The sequence below is a fragment of the Astyanax mexicanus genome, chromosome 2 (genome assembly GCF_023375975.1).
Source record: "Astyanax mexicanus isolate ESR-SI-001 chromosome 2, AstMex3_surface, whole genome shotgun sequence".
NCBI lineage: Eukaryota > Metazoa > Chordata > Actinopteri > Characiformes > Acestrorhamphidae > Astyanax > Astyanax mexicanus.
The window spans coordinates 25,263,731-25,278,230 of record NC_064409.1 but is presented as its reverse complement, the minus strand read 5'-3'; the positions used below and the strand labels follow the sequence as shown (position 1 = coordinate 25,278,230).

At 38.8% G+C, this 14,500-nt stretch overlaps 2 protein-coding genes across 5 annotated transcripts in view; one reads left to right on the top strand and one right to left on the bottom strand.

The window, feature by feature from the left end:
* The window catches only part of rps16 (ribosomal protein S16), a 1,145,183-nt gene that overhangs the window by 835,669 nt on the left and 295,014 nt on the right, over window positions 1-14,500 (bottom strand). The window lies entirely within an intron of this gene.
* syt1a (synaptotagmin Ia) overlaps window positions 1-14,500 on the top strand; it is a 409,759-nt gene that overhangs the window by 361,589 nt on the left and 33,670 nt on the right. For all 4 annotated transcript variants that reach the window (XM_022671494.2, XM_022671493.2, XM_049473918.1 and 1 more), the window contains one exon: window positions 12,603-12,770. In XM_022671494.2, coding sequence (XP_022527215.1) covers window positions 12,603-12,770 — 168 coding nt within the window. The remainder of the gene's footprint in view (window positions 1-12,602; window positions 12,771-14,500) is intronic.

The window sequence follows — 14,500 nt, the reverse complement described above, 5'->3', positions numbered from 1 at the left end:
GTAGAGCGGGGTAGGTGGGGTACAGGGGGAACAATGAGAGATGCTGCATGGGGGAACAGTCACAATGACTGCTTCTGAATTAACAAGCAGCACAGTTTATTAGTATTCAAATACATAAATAATATTTAGTTGTTATTATAATATTAGCCCTAAACCATATTAGTATGGGATGAGCTTCACCTGCGGAGGTGGAGTGTTTATGTATTTATACTACAGGACATCAGCAAAATATATGATTGATCCGCACAGAATATTATATCTCAGCATAAATCCCTATGACCATCTCAAAAACATCCACCTAGACTAGATTGAAGTGGTCAAGCAGACTAAGGTGCTGTCGTTATTATCTGAGGACAGATGGTTTAAATCCCAGGTCATGCTGCATCACCATCAGCAGCCAGAGTCCATAAGATTAAGATTTGCAATGCTCTCTCTCTCTCTCTCTCTCTCTGGAATTGGGTGTTTAGCTTTCAGAAATGGAAGTAAAATGAGGTAAAATTAGAAATAAAAAAAATTGTAAAAAAAAAAAAACATAGAAAGAACTAAAAGCAAAGTAACATTTGCATCTACATGGTTAAAACCAGTGGATCAGACAGCAGGGCTGCTGGAGTTTTTAAACACCTTAATGTTGTGCTGGACTGAGAACCACTGCTGGACTGAGAATAATCCACCAGCATCCTGTGGGCAGCGTCCTGTGGGCACTGATGAAGAACTAGAGGATGGGCAACACAGACTGTGAAGCAACAGATTCACAGACACAGACAGTGATTGATGAAACACCGTGTTAAAAAACTCCAGCAGCACTGCTGTATCTGATTCTGTTTGCAGATAAACAGACTACAGTCTGTAGTATAGAACTACAAAGTGGTGTCCTATATGATTTCTGGGGCTGAAAAGTAGAAAATCATAATGTTATGCTTGATCTGTGTTGATGGGATATTACTACCATACAAGTGTCCTTTTTTAAATTTCGACGTAAATGAAAAAAAAACAGCAATTCCAAACCCTTGCACTGAAGTGTAGAGTAGCGACAGGACATGAAAGGGTTTTATTTATTAGCGTGCTAATGCTAGCACAACATATCAAAAGCTAATTTCCACATCATTACCACCACACAGTAAATTAGACACACTGAGTTCTCCTGCAGAAGTTATTTCCGCTAAAATTCCTCCCACTGTCAGTAATTTCAGCTTCAGCTCGGCCGGCTGTGGACAAATTGCATTGCTGTAACCCGCAGAGAACATCCTCGGTCGCGCTGGGCTGTGAAGCGCTTTGGTGGCCTGCAGAGGCGGGACCAGGTTATTATTCACCAAATCCCATCAGGCCTGGCATCCTATCTGAGTCTGAATCAGAAATAAACAATAACACACAATAAATAAACCTGTCTCATCTCTACTGGCACTGCTGTCCATCTCTATAATCCACATTAAAAGAGAATCTGAGCTGATCTTTCACTTTATTGAGGGCGAGCGAGAGCTCCTCATTCATTCATTACACTAATGCTAATATGCTATATGGACAAAAGTATAAAAAGTGCTAAAATATGTATAATTCTAAAAAATTTAGTTTATTTAAAAGAGTTTATCCTGCTTTCCTGCTGTAAGCAAACAAAAAGCAAACTAACCATTGTGTTTTATTCCAGATCCTTTCATTTTGCTGAGATTGTTTATTACCAAAGACTGGTAGAAAGTACGAGGCCATATGTAAAGTGTAGACAATGTATACACTAAAAATTAATTAATTAATTCCAGAGAACACAATTGCACTGCTTCATAGCTCAATACCTCTCTAGAGTTACAGATCTTTCCTTTTTGCAGAATTAATTTAATAAAAAAGGGATTGTATATAAAGTGTGAACACTGTTGAAAAACGCAAACATTTCACTATGATAAGGAGCCTGTTGGTGTTTGCAATATGTTAACTTTGACTTTTGTTTTATTTGTCTTTAGTTTGTAGTGTAATTTAATGGCTATAGAAGGTAGGCCTAAATGTAATCCATCATAATTAGCTTATCTGTTCAGTCAGAGAAGAATCCCTACAGCCTTCATATCATTTCAAATACTGCATGAATACTGAATTATTAATGTAACACAATTTAGGGGCAACATAGAAACTAAGGGGCAACAATGAGTTTTATATGAAACCGTCACAATAACAACAAAGACCAGGTGTGTGTAATCAGAAGCTGGGAGAGTGGGAACGCCATAGTGTCACACGATTAGCAGAGTCAGGAAGGTCCAGTGTGAGTGCATGCTGGGAATCTTTGTTGTATGAATTAGAGTCCAGAGCAGCCAGACTGACAGTGTCAGGACTGAAAGAAACCCTATTATGTGATATTGAACACACATGTTTAATTAATTAGACAAATGTCATGTCAGTGAATTTGTCAGCATTTTCAAAATCATTTAAAGCACAGTGTATCTAAAGAAAAGGTCCCAAATTCCTGATATATTATTGGGTCTTAACATGTTACTAAGCTGTTTTATAGGAAAGTTGGCATTAAATATGAAATACACAATTTAAAATAAACTAATCTACATTTAATTAAAACGACTAAAACTAAATCAAAATCATCTCTTAGATTTAACATTAGGTGCAACTAGAGGAACCTGCACAATATTAGGCAGGTGGTACTAATGTTATGGCAGAATTCTGTTTTGACCTGTCAGATCCCATCACTTATTTTTGGATGATCAGACCAGCAGGGCTTGACCAGTTTTGCCTTCACACCAGTCACAACGCATTCACGGCCTCATGAATGAAGCTGACAGATGTGGATGTGTGTGTGTGGGTGTGTGTGTTAAATATGACAGCGTTCATATTTCTGGTGGAGTCTAATGCAGTAGATGAAAGGCAGCTGACAGTCTGATATCTGTGGTCAGATCTGGTTGACAGCGTTAATCCGTCAGTAGTGAAATATCACACAACACCATGCATAATCCTGACCAGCAGGGGGTGTATTAAAGGGAAATTCCACCAAAATTTAGCATAATTCAAATTTAGGGTCTCTTTTACACCTACCTTGGGTGTGCCCAATCAAAATATCAAGTGTAAAAGATCCTGCAAACCAGGGTTTGGAAAACAGGACCAAGATTTGCTCCAAACAAAAGTCTCAGTCCGGATCAGCTGAACCATGGTCCGGTTCATTTGCAGTGCAAAACACTTTTTTGGAAGTTATTGACAATTAAAAAATAGATAAAGAAAAAGAAGCGGTGTTGTGCCATGATCTGACTCCCTCTTAAATCATGTTTGGTGCCTTCTTTAATTTTGTCATTTAAGTTATGAAGCGAATGATTTTCCTTTTAAAATAATTTTAAATCATTTAAATCACATCAACAATTTCAGTTAAATATAACAGATGATATAACAGTCATATAACAGATAAACACAGTGATATTTGAGAAGTGAAACGAAATTTATAGGATTTACAATTAGGCAGGTGCATTCATTTGGGCAACCTTGTCGTTTTATTGATTTGAATAATTTTAGCACTAATTACTGGATCACAAAATTTGTTTGGTAAGCTCATTGACCCTTGACATATATACACAGGAGAATCCAATTATGAGAAAGGGTTAAGGAGCCAATTGCAAGTTTTTCTCCTCTTTGCATTTTCTCTGAACTGTGGCAACATGGAGTTTAAAAGAAAACTCTGAAATTACCTGAAAACAAAGATTGTTTAACACCATGGTTAACACCATCTCAGAGATTTCAGCTGTCAGTTTCCACTGTGAGGAACATGGTGAGGTAATGGAAGACCACAGACACAGTTCTAGTTAAGACCTAAAATGGCAGAACAAGAAAAATCTCAGATAATCAGAGGAGAAGGATGGAGAACAGTCATAGTAAATCTACAGAGCAGCTCCAAATATCTACAACATCATCTTACTGCAGATGGCGTCACTGTGCATCGTTCAACCATTCAGAGCACTTTACACAAGGAGAGGCTGTATGATAGAGTAATGCAGAAGTTGAAGTTGTGCCGAGGCTGGTTACTTCAACAAGACAATGACCCTAAACACTAAATGCTGCTCAAAATCCCCTAAAGCATTCAGAGTAACAAGTACAACATTCTGTAATAATCACATCAGTCCCCAGACCTGAATATTATTAAAATCTGTGGTGTGATTTAAAGGGGGCTGTTCATGTTTAGAAACCATCGAACCTGACTGGACTGGAGATGTTTTGTAAAGAAGAATGATTCAAAATATCTTCAACCAGAAAACAAACTCTCATTGGAAGCTATAGGAAGCACTTAGAGGCTGTTATTTCTGGAGAAGGAGAATCTACTAAATATTGATGTTATTTTTCTGTTGCGGTGCCCACATTTATGTACCTGCCTAAATGTAAATTCTATAAACTTAATTTTTCTTAATTATTACTGTGTTTGTCTGCTATATGATATATTTAACTGATATAAAGGAAAATCATGAAAATTATCAGGGAGTGTCCAAACTTTTTCATACCTGTGTAGCTAACAAGTAATAAAAGCTAATGTACACCAGTTAGCATTTTACAAACTGCAGATCTTAATCATTACATATACTCCTCAGTCTCTGTGGAGGTGATCAGTAATCTCTAATAAACTGGTTCATTATTGGTTTCTACACTGTGTGCCGTTGTTATTTAGAACATGGATGTTTAATGGGGACGTTGCTCTTTTTATATACAGTACTGTGAAAAATTCATAATTCTGAAAAAAGTAATTGAGATGTTGTGAGCTACTCTGAAGAACAAAGTTGAGTGCAGGACCAGCCAGTGGCCCAGTGGATGTGTTTCATCAGCAGGAGCTTACCTGATTTACTTTTATTAAGCTCTGATTTACGGTAACACTTTATTTTGAGTTGTCTTATACTCAATAATCTTAACAGATCATCAGTAATACATTAACAACCAATCAGTGTAGTAGCAGCAGTGAAGCCTGTAAATAGCATGTAAATATGTTAAGGATGTACTTTTGATGTGTTACTTACATTAAAAAGGATTTACTGTTAATGTGTTACAGTGTGGAGTACTCATTATTATGCTACTTAAGAAAAGACCTGTTAGATCTGTTACATGGTCAGTAAATGCTCAGGTTAACGTCTACAGATCTGAACCTGGGTAAGTGGAAAACATTGAATTTACTAGACATCTTCAGTAAAATTCTCTTGATGACCTGTTTAAAGCTGGGCATACACTGTAAGATATTCTCAATAGTTTTACTCAGCTCAAACTGTACCGCTAAATCACAGGGTTTAAAGTTTGCAGCTCATCATTCACCCAACTGCTCACACTGTATGTAAAAAAGAAGAATGTGAACAGGGGGATTCTAGGATCAGAGATTTAGAGGTTCTGAGCACCCAACACCCAACAATCCCAGCCACATAGCCGTAAGAGACAAACTTCTATTTAAAAAAAACCCCAACTAAACACGGTTAGCTAAAACACAGCTAGCTAAGACAGGGCTAGCTAAAACAGAGCTAGCTAGAACACAGCTAGCTAAAACAGGGCTAGCTAAAACAGAGCTAACTAAAACACAGCTAACTACAACACAGCTAGCTAAAACAGGGCTAGCTAAAACAGAGCTAGCTAAAACACAACTAGCTAAAACACAGCTAACTAAAACACAGCTAGCTAAAACAGGGCTAGCTAAAACAGAGCTAGCAAAAACAGAGCTAGCTAAAACACAGCTAGCTAAAACAGGGTTAGCTAAAACACAACTAGCTAAAACACAGCTAGCTAAAACAGGGTTAGCTAAAACACAACTAGCTAAAACAGAGCTAGCTAAAACACGGCTAGCTAAAACAGAGCTAGCTAAAACAGGGCTAGCTGAAACACAGCTAGCTAAATCACAGCTAGCTAAAACACAGCTAGGTAACACACAGCTCTTAGCCGTAACAGACAAACTTCTGTTTAAAAAAAAAAAAACAACTAAACACGGTTAGCTAAAACACAGCTAGCTAAGACAGGGCTAGCTAAAACAGAGCTAGCTAAAACACAGCTAGCTAAAACAGGGCTAGCTAAAACAGAGCTAACTAAAACACAGCTAACTAAAACACAGCTAGCTAAAACAGGGCTAGCTAAAACAGAGCTAGCAAAAACAGAGCTAGCTAAAACACAGCTAGCTAAAACAGGGTTAGCTAAAACACAACTAGCTAAAACACAGCTAGCTAAAACAGGGTTAGCTAAAACACAACTAGCTAAAACAGAGCTAGCTAAAACACGGCTAGCTAAAACAGAGCTAGCTAAAACAGGGCTAGCTAAAACACAGCTAGCTAAATCACAGCTAGCTAAAACACAGCTAGGTAACACACAGCTCTTAGCCGTAACAGACAAACTTCTGTTTAAAAAAAAAAAAACAACTAAACACGGTTAGCTAAAACACAGCTAGCTAAGACAGGGCTAGCTAAAACAGAGCTAGCTAAAACACAGCTAGCTAAAACAGGGCTAGCTAAAACAGAGCTAACTAAAACACAGCTAACTAAAACACAGCTAGCTAAAACAGGGCTAGCTAAAACAGAGCTAGCTAAAACACAGCTAGCTAAAACACAGCTAACTAAAACACAGCTAGCTAAAACAGGGCTAGCTAAAACACAGCTAGCTAAAACAGGGTTAGCTAAAACACAACTAGCTAAAACACAGCTAGCTAAAACAGGGTTAGCTAAAACACAACTAGCTAAAACAGAGCTAGCTAAAACACGGCTACCTAAAACAGAGCTAGCTAAAACACAGCTAGCTAAATCACAGCTAGCTAAAACACAGCTAGGTAACACACAGCTCTTAGCCGTAACAGACAAACTTCTGTTTAAAAAAAAAAAAAACTAAACACGGTTAGCTAAAACACAGCTAGCTAAGACAGAGCTAGTTAAAACAGAGCTAGCTAAAACACAGCTAGCTAAAACAGGGCTAGCTAAAACAGAGCTAACTAAAACACAGCTAACTAAAACACAGCTAGCTAAAACACAGCTAGCTAAAACACAGCTAACTAAAACACAGCTAGCTAAAACAGGGCTAGCTAAAACAGAGCTAGCTAAAACAGAGCTAGCTAAAACAGGGTTAGCTAAAACACAACTAGCTATAACACAACTAGCTAAAACACAGCTAGCTAAAACACGGCTAGCTAAAACAGGGTTAGCTAAAACACAACTAGCTAAAACAGAGCTAGCTAAAACACGGCTAGCTAAAACAGAGCTAGCTAAAACAGGGCTAGCTAAAACACAGCTAGCTAAATCACAGCTAGCTAAAACACAGCTAGGTAAAACAGGGTTAGCTAAAACACAACTGGCTAAAACACGGCTAGCTAAAACAGGGTTAGCTAAAACACAGCTAGCTAAAACAGGGTTAGCTAAAACACAACTAGCTAAAACAGAGCTAGCTAAAACACGGCTAGCTAAAACAGAGCTAGCTAAAACAGGGCTAGCTAAAACACAGCTAGCTAAATCACAGCTAGCTAAAACACAGCTAGGTAAAACAGGGTTAGCTAAAACACAACTGGCTAAAACACGGCTAGCTAAAACAGGGTTAGCTAAAACACAACTAGCTAAAACACAGCTAGCTAAAACAGGGTTAGCTAAAACACAACTAGCTAAAACAGAGCTAGCTAAAACACGGCTAGCTAAAACAGAGCTAGGTAAAACAGGGCTAGCTAAAACACAGCTAGCTAAATCACAGCTAGCTAAAACACAGCTAGGTAAAACAAGGCTAGCTAAAACACAGCTAGCTAAAACACGGCTAGCTAAAACACACCTAGCTAAAACAGAGCTAGCTAAAACACACCTAGCTAAAACAGAGCTAGCTTAAACAGGGCTAGCTAAAAGACGGCTAGCTAAAACAGAGCTAGCTAAAACAAGGCTAGCTAAAACAGAGCTAGCTAAAACAAGGCTAGCTAAAACAGAGCTAGCTAAAACACGGCTAGCTAAAACACGGCTGGCTAAAACACAGCTGGCTAAAACAGAGCTTGCTAAAACACGGCTAGCTAAAACACAGCTAGCTAAAACAGAGCTAGCTAAAACACAGCTAGCTAAAACAGGGCTAGCTAAAACACAACTAGCTAAAACACAGCTAGCTAAAACAGGGTTAGCTAAAACACAACTAGCTAAAACAGAGCTAGCTAAAACACGGCTACCTAAAACAGAGCTAGCTAAAACACAGCTAGCTAAATCACAGCTAGCTAAAACACAGCTAGGTAACACACAGCTCTTAGCCGTAACAGACAAACTTCTGTTTAAAAAAAAAAAAAAACTAAACATGGTTAGCTAAAACACAGCTAGCTAAGACAGAGCTAGTTAAAACAGAGCTAGCTAAAACACAGCTAGCTAAAACAGGGCTAGCTAAAACAGAGCTAACTAAAACACAGCTAACTAAAACACAGCTAGCTAAAACACAGCTAGCTAAAACACAGCTAACTAAAACACAGCTAGCTAAAACAGAGCTAGCTAAAACAGAGCTAGCTAAAACAGGGTTAGCTAAAACACAACTAGCTAAAACACAACTAGCTAAAACACAGCTAGCTAAAACACGGCTAGCTAAAACAGGGTTAGCTAAAACACAACTAGCTAAAACAGAGCTAGCTAAAACACGGCTAGCTAAAACAGAGCTAGCTAAAACAGGGCTAGCTAAAACACAGCTAGCTAAATCACAGCTAGCTAAAACACAGCTAGGTAAAACAGGGTTAGCTAAAACACAACTGGCTAAAACACGGCTAGCTAAAACAGGGTTAGCTAAAACACAACTAGCTAAAACACAGCTAGCTAAAACAGGGTTAGCTAAAACACAACTAGCTAAAACAGAGCTAGCTAAAACAGGGCTAGCTAAAACAGAGCTAGCTAAAACAGGGCTAGCTAAAACACAGCTAGCTAAATCACAGCTAGCTAAAACACAGCTAGGTAAAACAAGGCTAGCTAAAACACAGCTAGCTAAAACACGGCTAGCTAAAACACACCTAGCTAAAACAGAGCTAGCTAAAACACACCTAGCTAAAACAGAGCTAGCTTAAACAGGGCTAGCTAAAAGACGGCTAGCTAAAACAGAGCTAGCTAAAACAAGGCTAGCTAAAACAGAGTTAGCTAAAACAAGGCTAGCTAAAACAGAGCTAGCTAAAACACGGCTAGCTAAAACACGGCTGGCTAAAACACAGCTGGCTAAAACAGAGCTTGCTAAAACACGGCTAGCTAAAACACAGCTAGCTAAGACAGGGCTAGCTAAAACAGAGCTAGCTAAAACACAGCTAGCTAAAACAGGGCTAGCTAAAACAGAGATAACTAAAACACAGCTAACTAAAACACAGCTAGCTAAAACAGGGCTAGCTAAAACAGAGCTAGCTAAAACACAGCTAGCTAAAACACAGCTAACTAAAACACAGCTAGCTAAAACAGGGCTAGCTAAAACAGAGCTAGCAAAAACAAAGCTAGCTAAAACACAGCTAGCTAAAACAGGGTTAGCTAAAACACAACTAGCTAAAACACAGCTAGCTAAAACAGGGTTAGCTAAAACACAACTAGCTAAAACAGAGCTAGCTACAACACGGCTAGCTAAAACAGAGCTAGCTAAAACACAGCTAGCTAAATCACAGCTAGCTAAAACACAGCTAGGTAACACACAGCTCTTAGCCGTAACAGACAAACTTCTGTTTAAAAAAAAAAAAAAACTAAACACGGTTAGCTAAAACACAGCTAGCTAAGACAGAGCTAGTTAAAACAGAGCTAGCTAAAACACAGCTAACTAAAACAGAGCTAACTAAAACACAGCTAACTAAAACACAGCTAGCTAAAACACAGCTAGCTAAAACACAGCTAACTAAAACACAGCTAGCTAAAACAGGGGTAGCTAAAACAGAGCTAGCTAAAACAGAGCTAGCTAAAACAGGGTTAGCTAAAACACAACTAGCTAAAACACAACTAGCTAAAACACAGCTAGCTAAAACACGGCTAGCTAAAACAGGGTTAGCTAAAACACAACTAGCTAAAACAGAGCTAGCTAAAACACGGCTAGCTAAAACAGAGCTAGCTAAAACAGGGCTAGCTAAGCTAGCTAAAACAGGGCTAGCTAAAACACAGCTAGCTAAATCACAGCTAGCTAAAACACAGCTAGGTAAAACAGGGTTAGCTAAAACACAACTGGCTAAAACACGGCTAGCTAAAACAGGGTTAGCTAAAACACAACTAGCTAAAACACAGCTAGCTAAAACAGGGTTAGCTAAAACACAACTAGCTAAAACAGAGCTAGCTAAAACACGGCTAGCTAAAACAGAGCTAGCTAAAACAGGGCTAGCTAAAACACAGCTAGCTAAATCACAGCTAGCTAAAACACAGCTAGGTAAAACAAGGCTAGCTAAAACACAGCTAGCTAAAACACGGCTAGCTAAAACACACCTAGCTAAAACAGAGCTAGCTAAAACACACCTAGCTAAAACAGAGCTAGCTTAAACAGGGCTAGCTAAAAGACGGCTAGCTAAAACAGAGCTAGCTAAAACAAGGCTAGCTAAAACAGAGCTAGCTAAAACAAGGCTAGCTAAAACAGAGCTAGCTAAAACACGGCTAGCTAAAACACGGCTGGCTAAAACACAGCTGGCTAAAACAGAGCTTGCTAAAACACGGCTAGCTAAAACACAGCTAGCTAAAACAGAGCTAGCTAAAACACAGGGCTAGCTAAAACACAACTAGCTAAAACACAGCTAGCTAAAACAGGGTTAGCTAAAACACAACTAGCTAAAACAGAGCTAGCTAAAACACGGCTAGCTAAAACACAGCTATCTAAAACACAGCTAGCTAAAACACAGCTAGCTAAAACACACCAGGCTAAAACAGGGCTAGCTAAAACACAGCAGGCTAAAACACGGCTAGCTAAATCAAAGCTAGCTAAAACAGGACTAGCTAAAACAGAGCTAGCTGAAACACACCTAACTAAAACACAGCTAGCTAAAACAGGGCTAGCTAAAATAGGACTAGCTAAAACAGAGCTAGCTAAAACAAGGCTAGCTAAAACAGAGCTAGCTAAAACACGGCTGGCTAAAACACAGCTGGCTAAAACAGAGCTAGCTAAAACACGGCTAGCTAAAACACAGCTAGCTAAAACAGAGCTAGCTAAAACACAGCTAGCTAAAACAGGGTTAGCTAAAACACAACTAGCTAAAACACAGCTAGCTAAAACACAGCTAGCTAAAACAGGGTTAGCTAAAACAGAGCTAGCTAAAACACGGCTAGCTAAAACAGAGCTAGCTAAAACAGGGCTAGCTAAAACACAGCTAGCTAAAACAGGGCTAGCTGAAACACAGCTAGCTAAAACACGGCTAGCTTAAACACGGCTAGCTAAAACAAGGCTTACTAAAACACAGCTAGCTAAAACACACCAGGCTAAAACAGGGCTAGCTAAAACACAGCAGGCTAAAACACGGCTAGCTAAATCAAAGCTAGCTAAAACAGGACTAGCTAAAACAGAGCTAGCTGAAACACACCTAACTAAAAGACAGCTAGCTAAAACAGGGCTAGCTAAAACAGTACTAGCTAAAACAGAGCTAGCTGAAACACAGCTAGCTAAAACAGAGCTAGCTAAAACACGGCTAGCAATGCTCCTAAATGTGAGGACACTCAACAAACAGAAAAGCACTGTCTTGGCAGTTCAGCTAATTTAACAGTGTTTTAACAGTTAACAGTGCAACACCCTCACAGGGAACACCAGGATTTTAAACAGGTATGATTATCTTGTGACCATACAATACGATTGATAATTGAGAGCTGGTTGTGAAGTGTAAATAGCTTTTCGTACCTCATCTTTACTGCACAATGCACAACATACAATTAAGCCGAAACTCACCCCAATAAAAAAAAAATAAAAATAGTTGCATGAGTGATAAATTTTAACAAAATGGGCCAAAAAGCTCACAGTGTATGCTCACCAGAATGTTCAGAAACTGCTATTTCACAGATTTGTTGATATGTTACTGACAGTCTGATGATAATTTGCCTGATTATTTCATCTAAATAGGACCGCTCAAAATAAAGTGTTAACTAATTTATTAAACCAGCTGCTGATATGATGATAACTGTATATAATACTAGACTCCAAAAATGAGATCTGGAAATGATTTAATAAATACAGTGATGGAAAATTTAACTTTCTAATATTTGCGCTTTACTGCATACAAAAACCTTTACTGCCCAGGTCATTTTAATCAGGCTTTAATTCATAGAGGACTAAAACCTTTTACACAATACTGTATATTAATAGACAATAATAAAGTATACTATAATACAGTGTACAAAACCATATTAACCAGTACATTAGTGACAAATTAGCCCTTTTAATGAATAGCCATCTATCAACATTTTTTATTTTTGGGGATTTTTTTTTCTTTTTCTTTTTATAAAAAAAATCATATACGCACATTTTACATTATAGAAGTGTGTGTATTACTTCAGTTGTGAAGGAGCATAAAACGAAATGACTTACAATAGCAAAAAAAAAAGGTAGAAATGGTTGATATATGGATATTCCTTAACAGGGCTTAAAAAAAGGTTTGCACACACACACACACACACACACGGTTTATGGCCCTAGAGGGCCGGGATGGATGACCTAGTTCTCTGACCCTGACCGGTATATATTTGACCTCTGTCCTGCAGCTGATAGTGGGGATCATCCAGGCAGCGGAGTTGCCAGCTATGGACATGGGTGGGACGTCTGACCCGTACGTGAAGGTCTACCTGCTGCCCGATAAGAAGAAGAAGTTCGAGACTAAAGTCCACAGGAAGACGCTGAACCCCACTTTCAACGAGCAGTTCACCTTCAAGGTACGTAGTACCGCCCACTAGGAGTGGGTGTGTCTGAAAGAGTGATAACAAAAATTCTCCACAGGTTTTACTCAAGAACGCGACCGCTTGGACTGTTGGAGAGAGAGAGACAAATGTGTACAGAACAGCCACTTGTTTTTTATTGGGTGTAACATAATGATCAAAATGGGTGTGTCTTAACCATTACATATGTACACTACATTGCCAAAAGTACTCGCTCACCCACCTAAATCACTGAACTGTGAAGTGTGCAATCTCCTCCATGGCCACAGGTGTAAAAAAGTAAACAGCTAGTCCTGCAGACTGCTTCTATACACATTAGTAAAAGATTGGGTCTCTCTTAGTCAATTCCAGTGTGGTACTGTGATAGGATGCAGCACTTAAGAAGCATAGACCTATTATTTAATAAAAGTGTTGTTGTGCGTAATGAGGCAAAGTGGAGGAGCTCACATGTGCGCCCTGGAGCTGCGTGATTATAACATCCTAACTTGTGCAAATATTTTTTTTAAAAACAGTTTGATTTGTTATTTTGCTATATTGTGATTATCATGGCATAGCTTAAAAAAAAAACAAAAAAAAAACATGTTGGCGATCCTGATACCCGAGTCTGCGCAGTAGAGACCAGAGGAGGGAGAAACTGTGGTGATACAGCCTACTCATTTGAATAACCCCGCCCCTGAGGTCTGCCTCGAGGTCACAGGCTGCAGAGTAGAGCGGATCAGAGCTGACGGATTGTTATACAGACTGTTACACAGTCTATGATATATACCATTAAAAAAAGACACCTACGACACAGACTATTTCCTTGACCCTGGGTCGGGCTTAGGGTCGGGTTTGGGCTGAGAATCTAAACTCTAATGTAAAATAACCTTGAAAATGGGTATAATGTATACATGGAAATGGACGTAGTGTTACCATGACAAAAATAAGGATAAAAAAGGTGCTTTGTTGAGGTGTAACAAAAATCTAAAATGATTAATAATAGAATAATAGAATACTGGCTCTGGCAAATTTGAGCTTTCTTTTTTATTAAAAACATCCTTCAAGGTCTCCTTCAGATGTAGGAGACACTACACAAAAACTCATCCAAAAACTCTTACGGTCACTTTCCTGGACAGAGATTTTAATGGCAAGACGGAAGCTTTATGTTTGTTTGTATGAGCTCAGATCCTGTGCTGTAACTCTATAGACAATGTTTAGTAGTAGCAGCAGTGTACTGAGAGAACTCTCCAGAGCACTGTGGCTAAAAGTCTATTTAAAACGCTATAGCCATTATTTACTGTTCACCGTTCAGCCGGATACAAACAAACATCTGCTGGTGTTTACCAGAGTGTGAGTGTGTGTGAGCAGTGTGAGAGAGAGATTGTGTGTGTGCATTTGTGTGTCTGAGCAGTGTGTGTTTAGTGTGGACACACTGTTGTAGTGCAGGTAAAGTAAGATTGAGTCAGATTCGGCTGAAACACACCTGCTGTGGAGCGTATGCTGAGTGTGTGATGTACAGTATATTATTGTTTATATTAATACCTGTTTGAAGGTTTATTATGTGTATTATTATGTATTATATAGCTCAGTCCATCACAGGCTGGTTAGTGCAGCAGCTGCTGTAGATAAACTGAAGCTTATAGAACAGCAGGCGGCTAATGCCTGGTGTGGAGGACGGTAAACCCGACCCGGCCCAAACAATACGCTTTATCCTTCAGTACAAGGTGTTTATGATCTATATGATATAT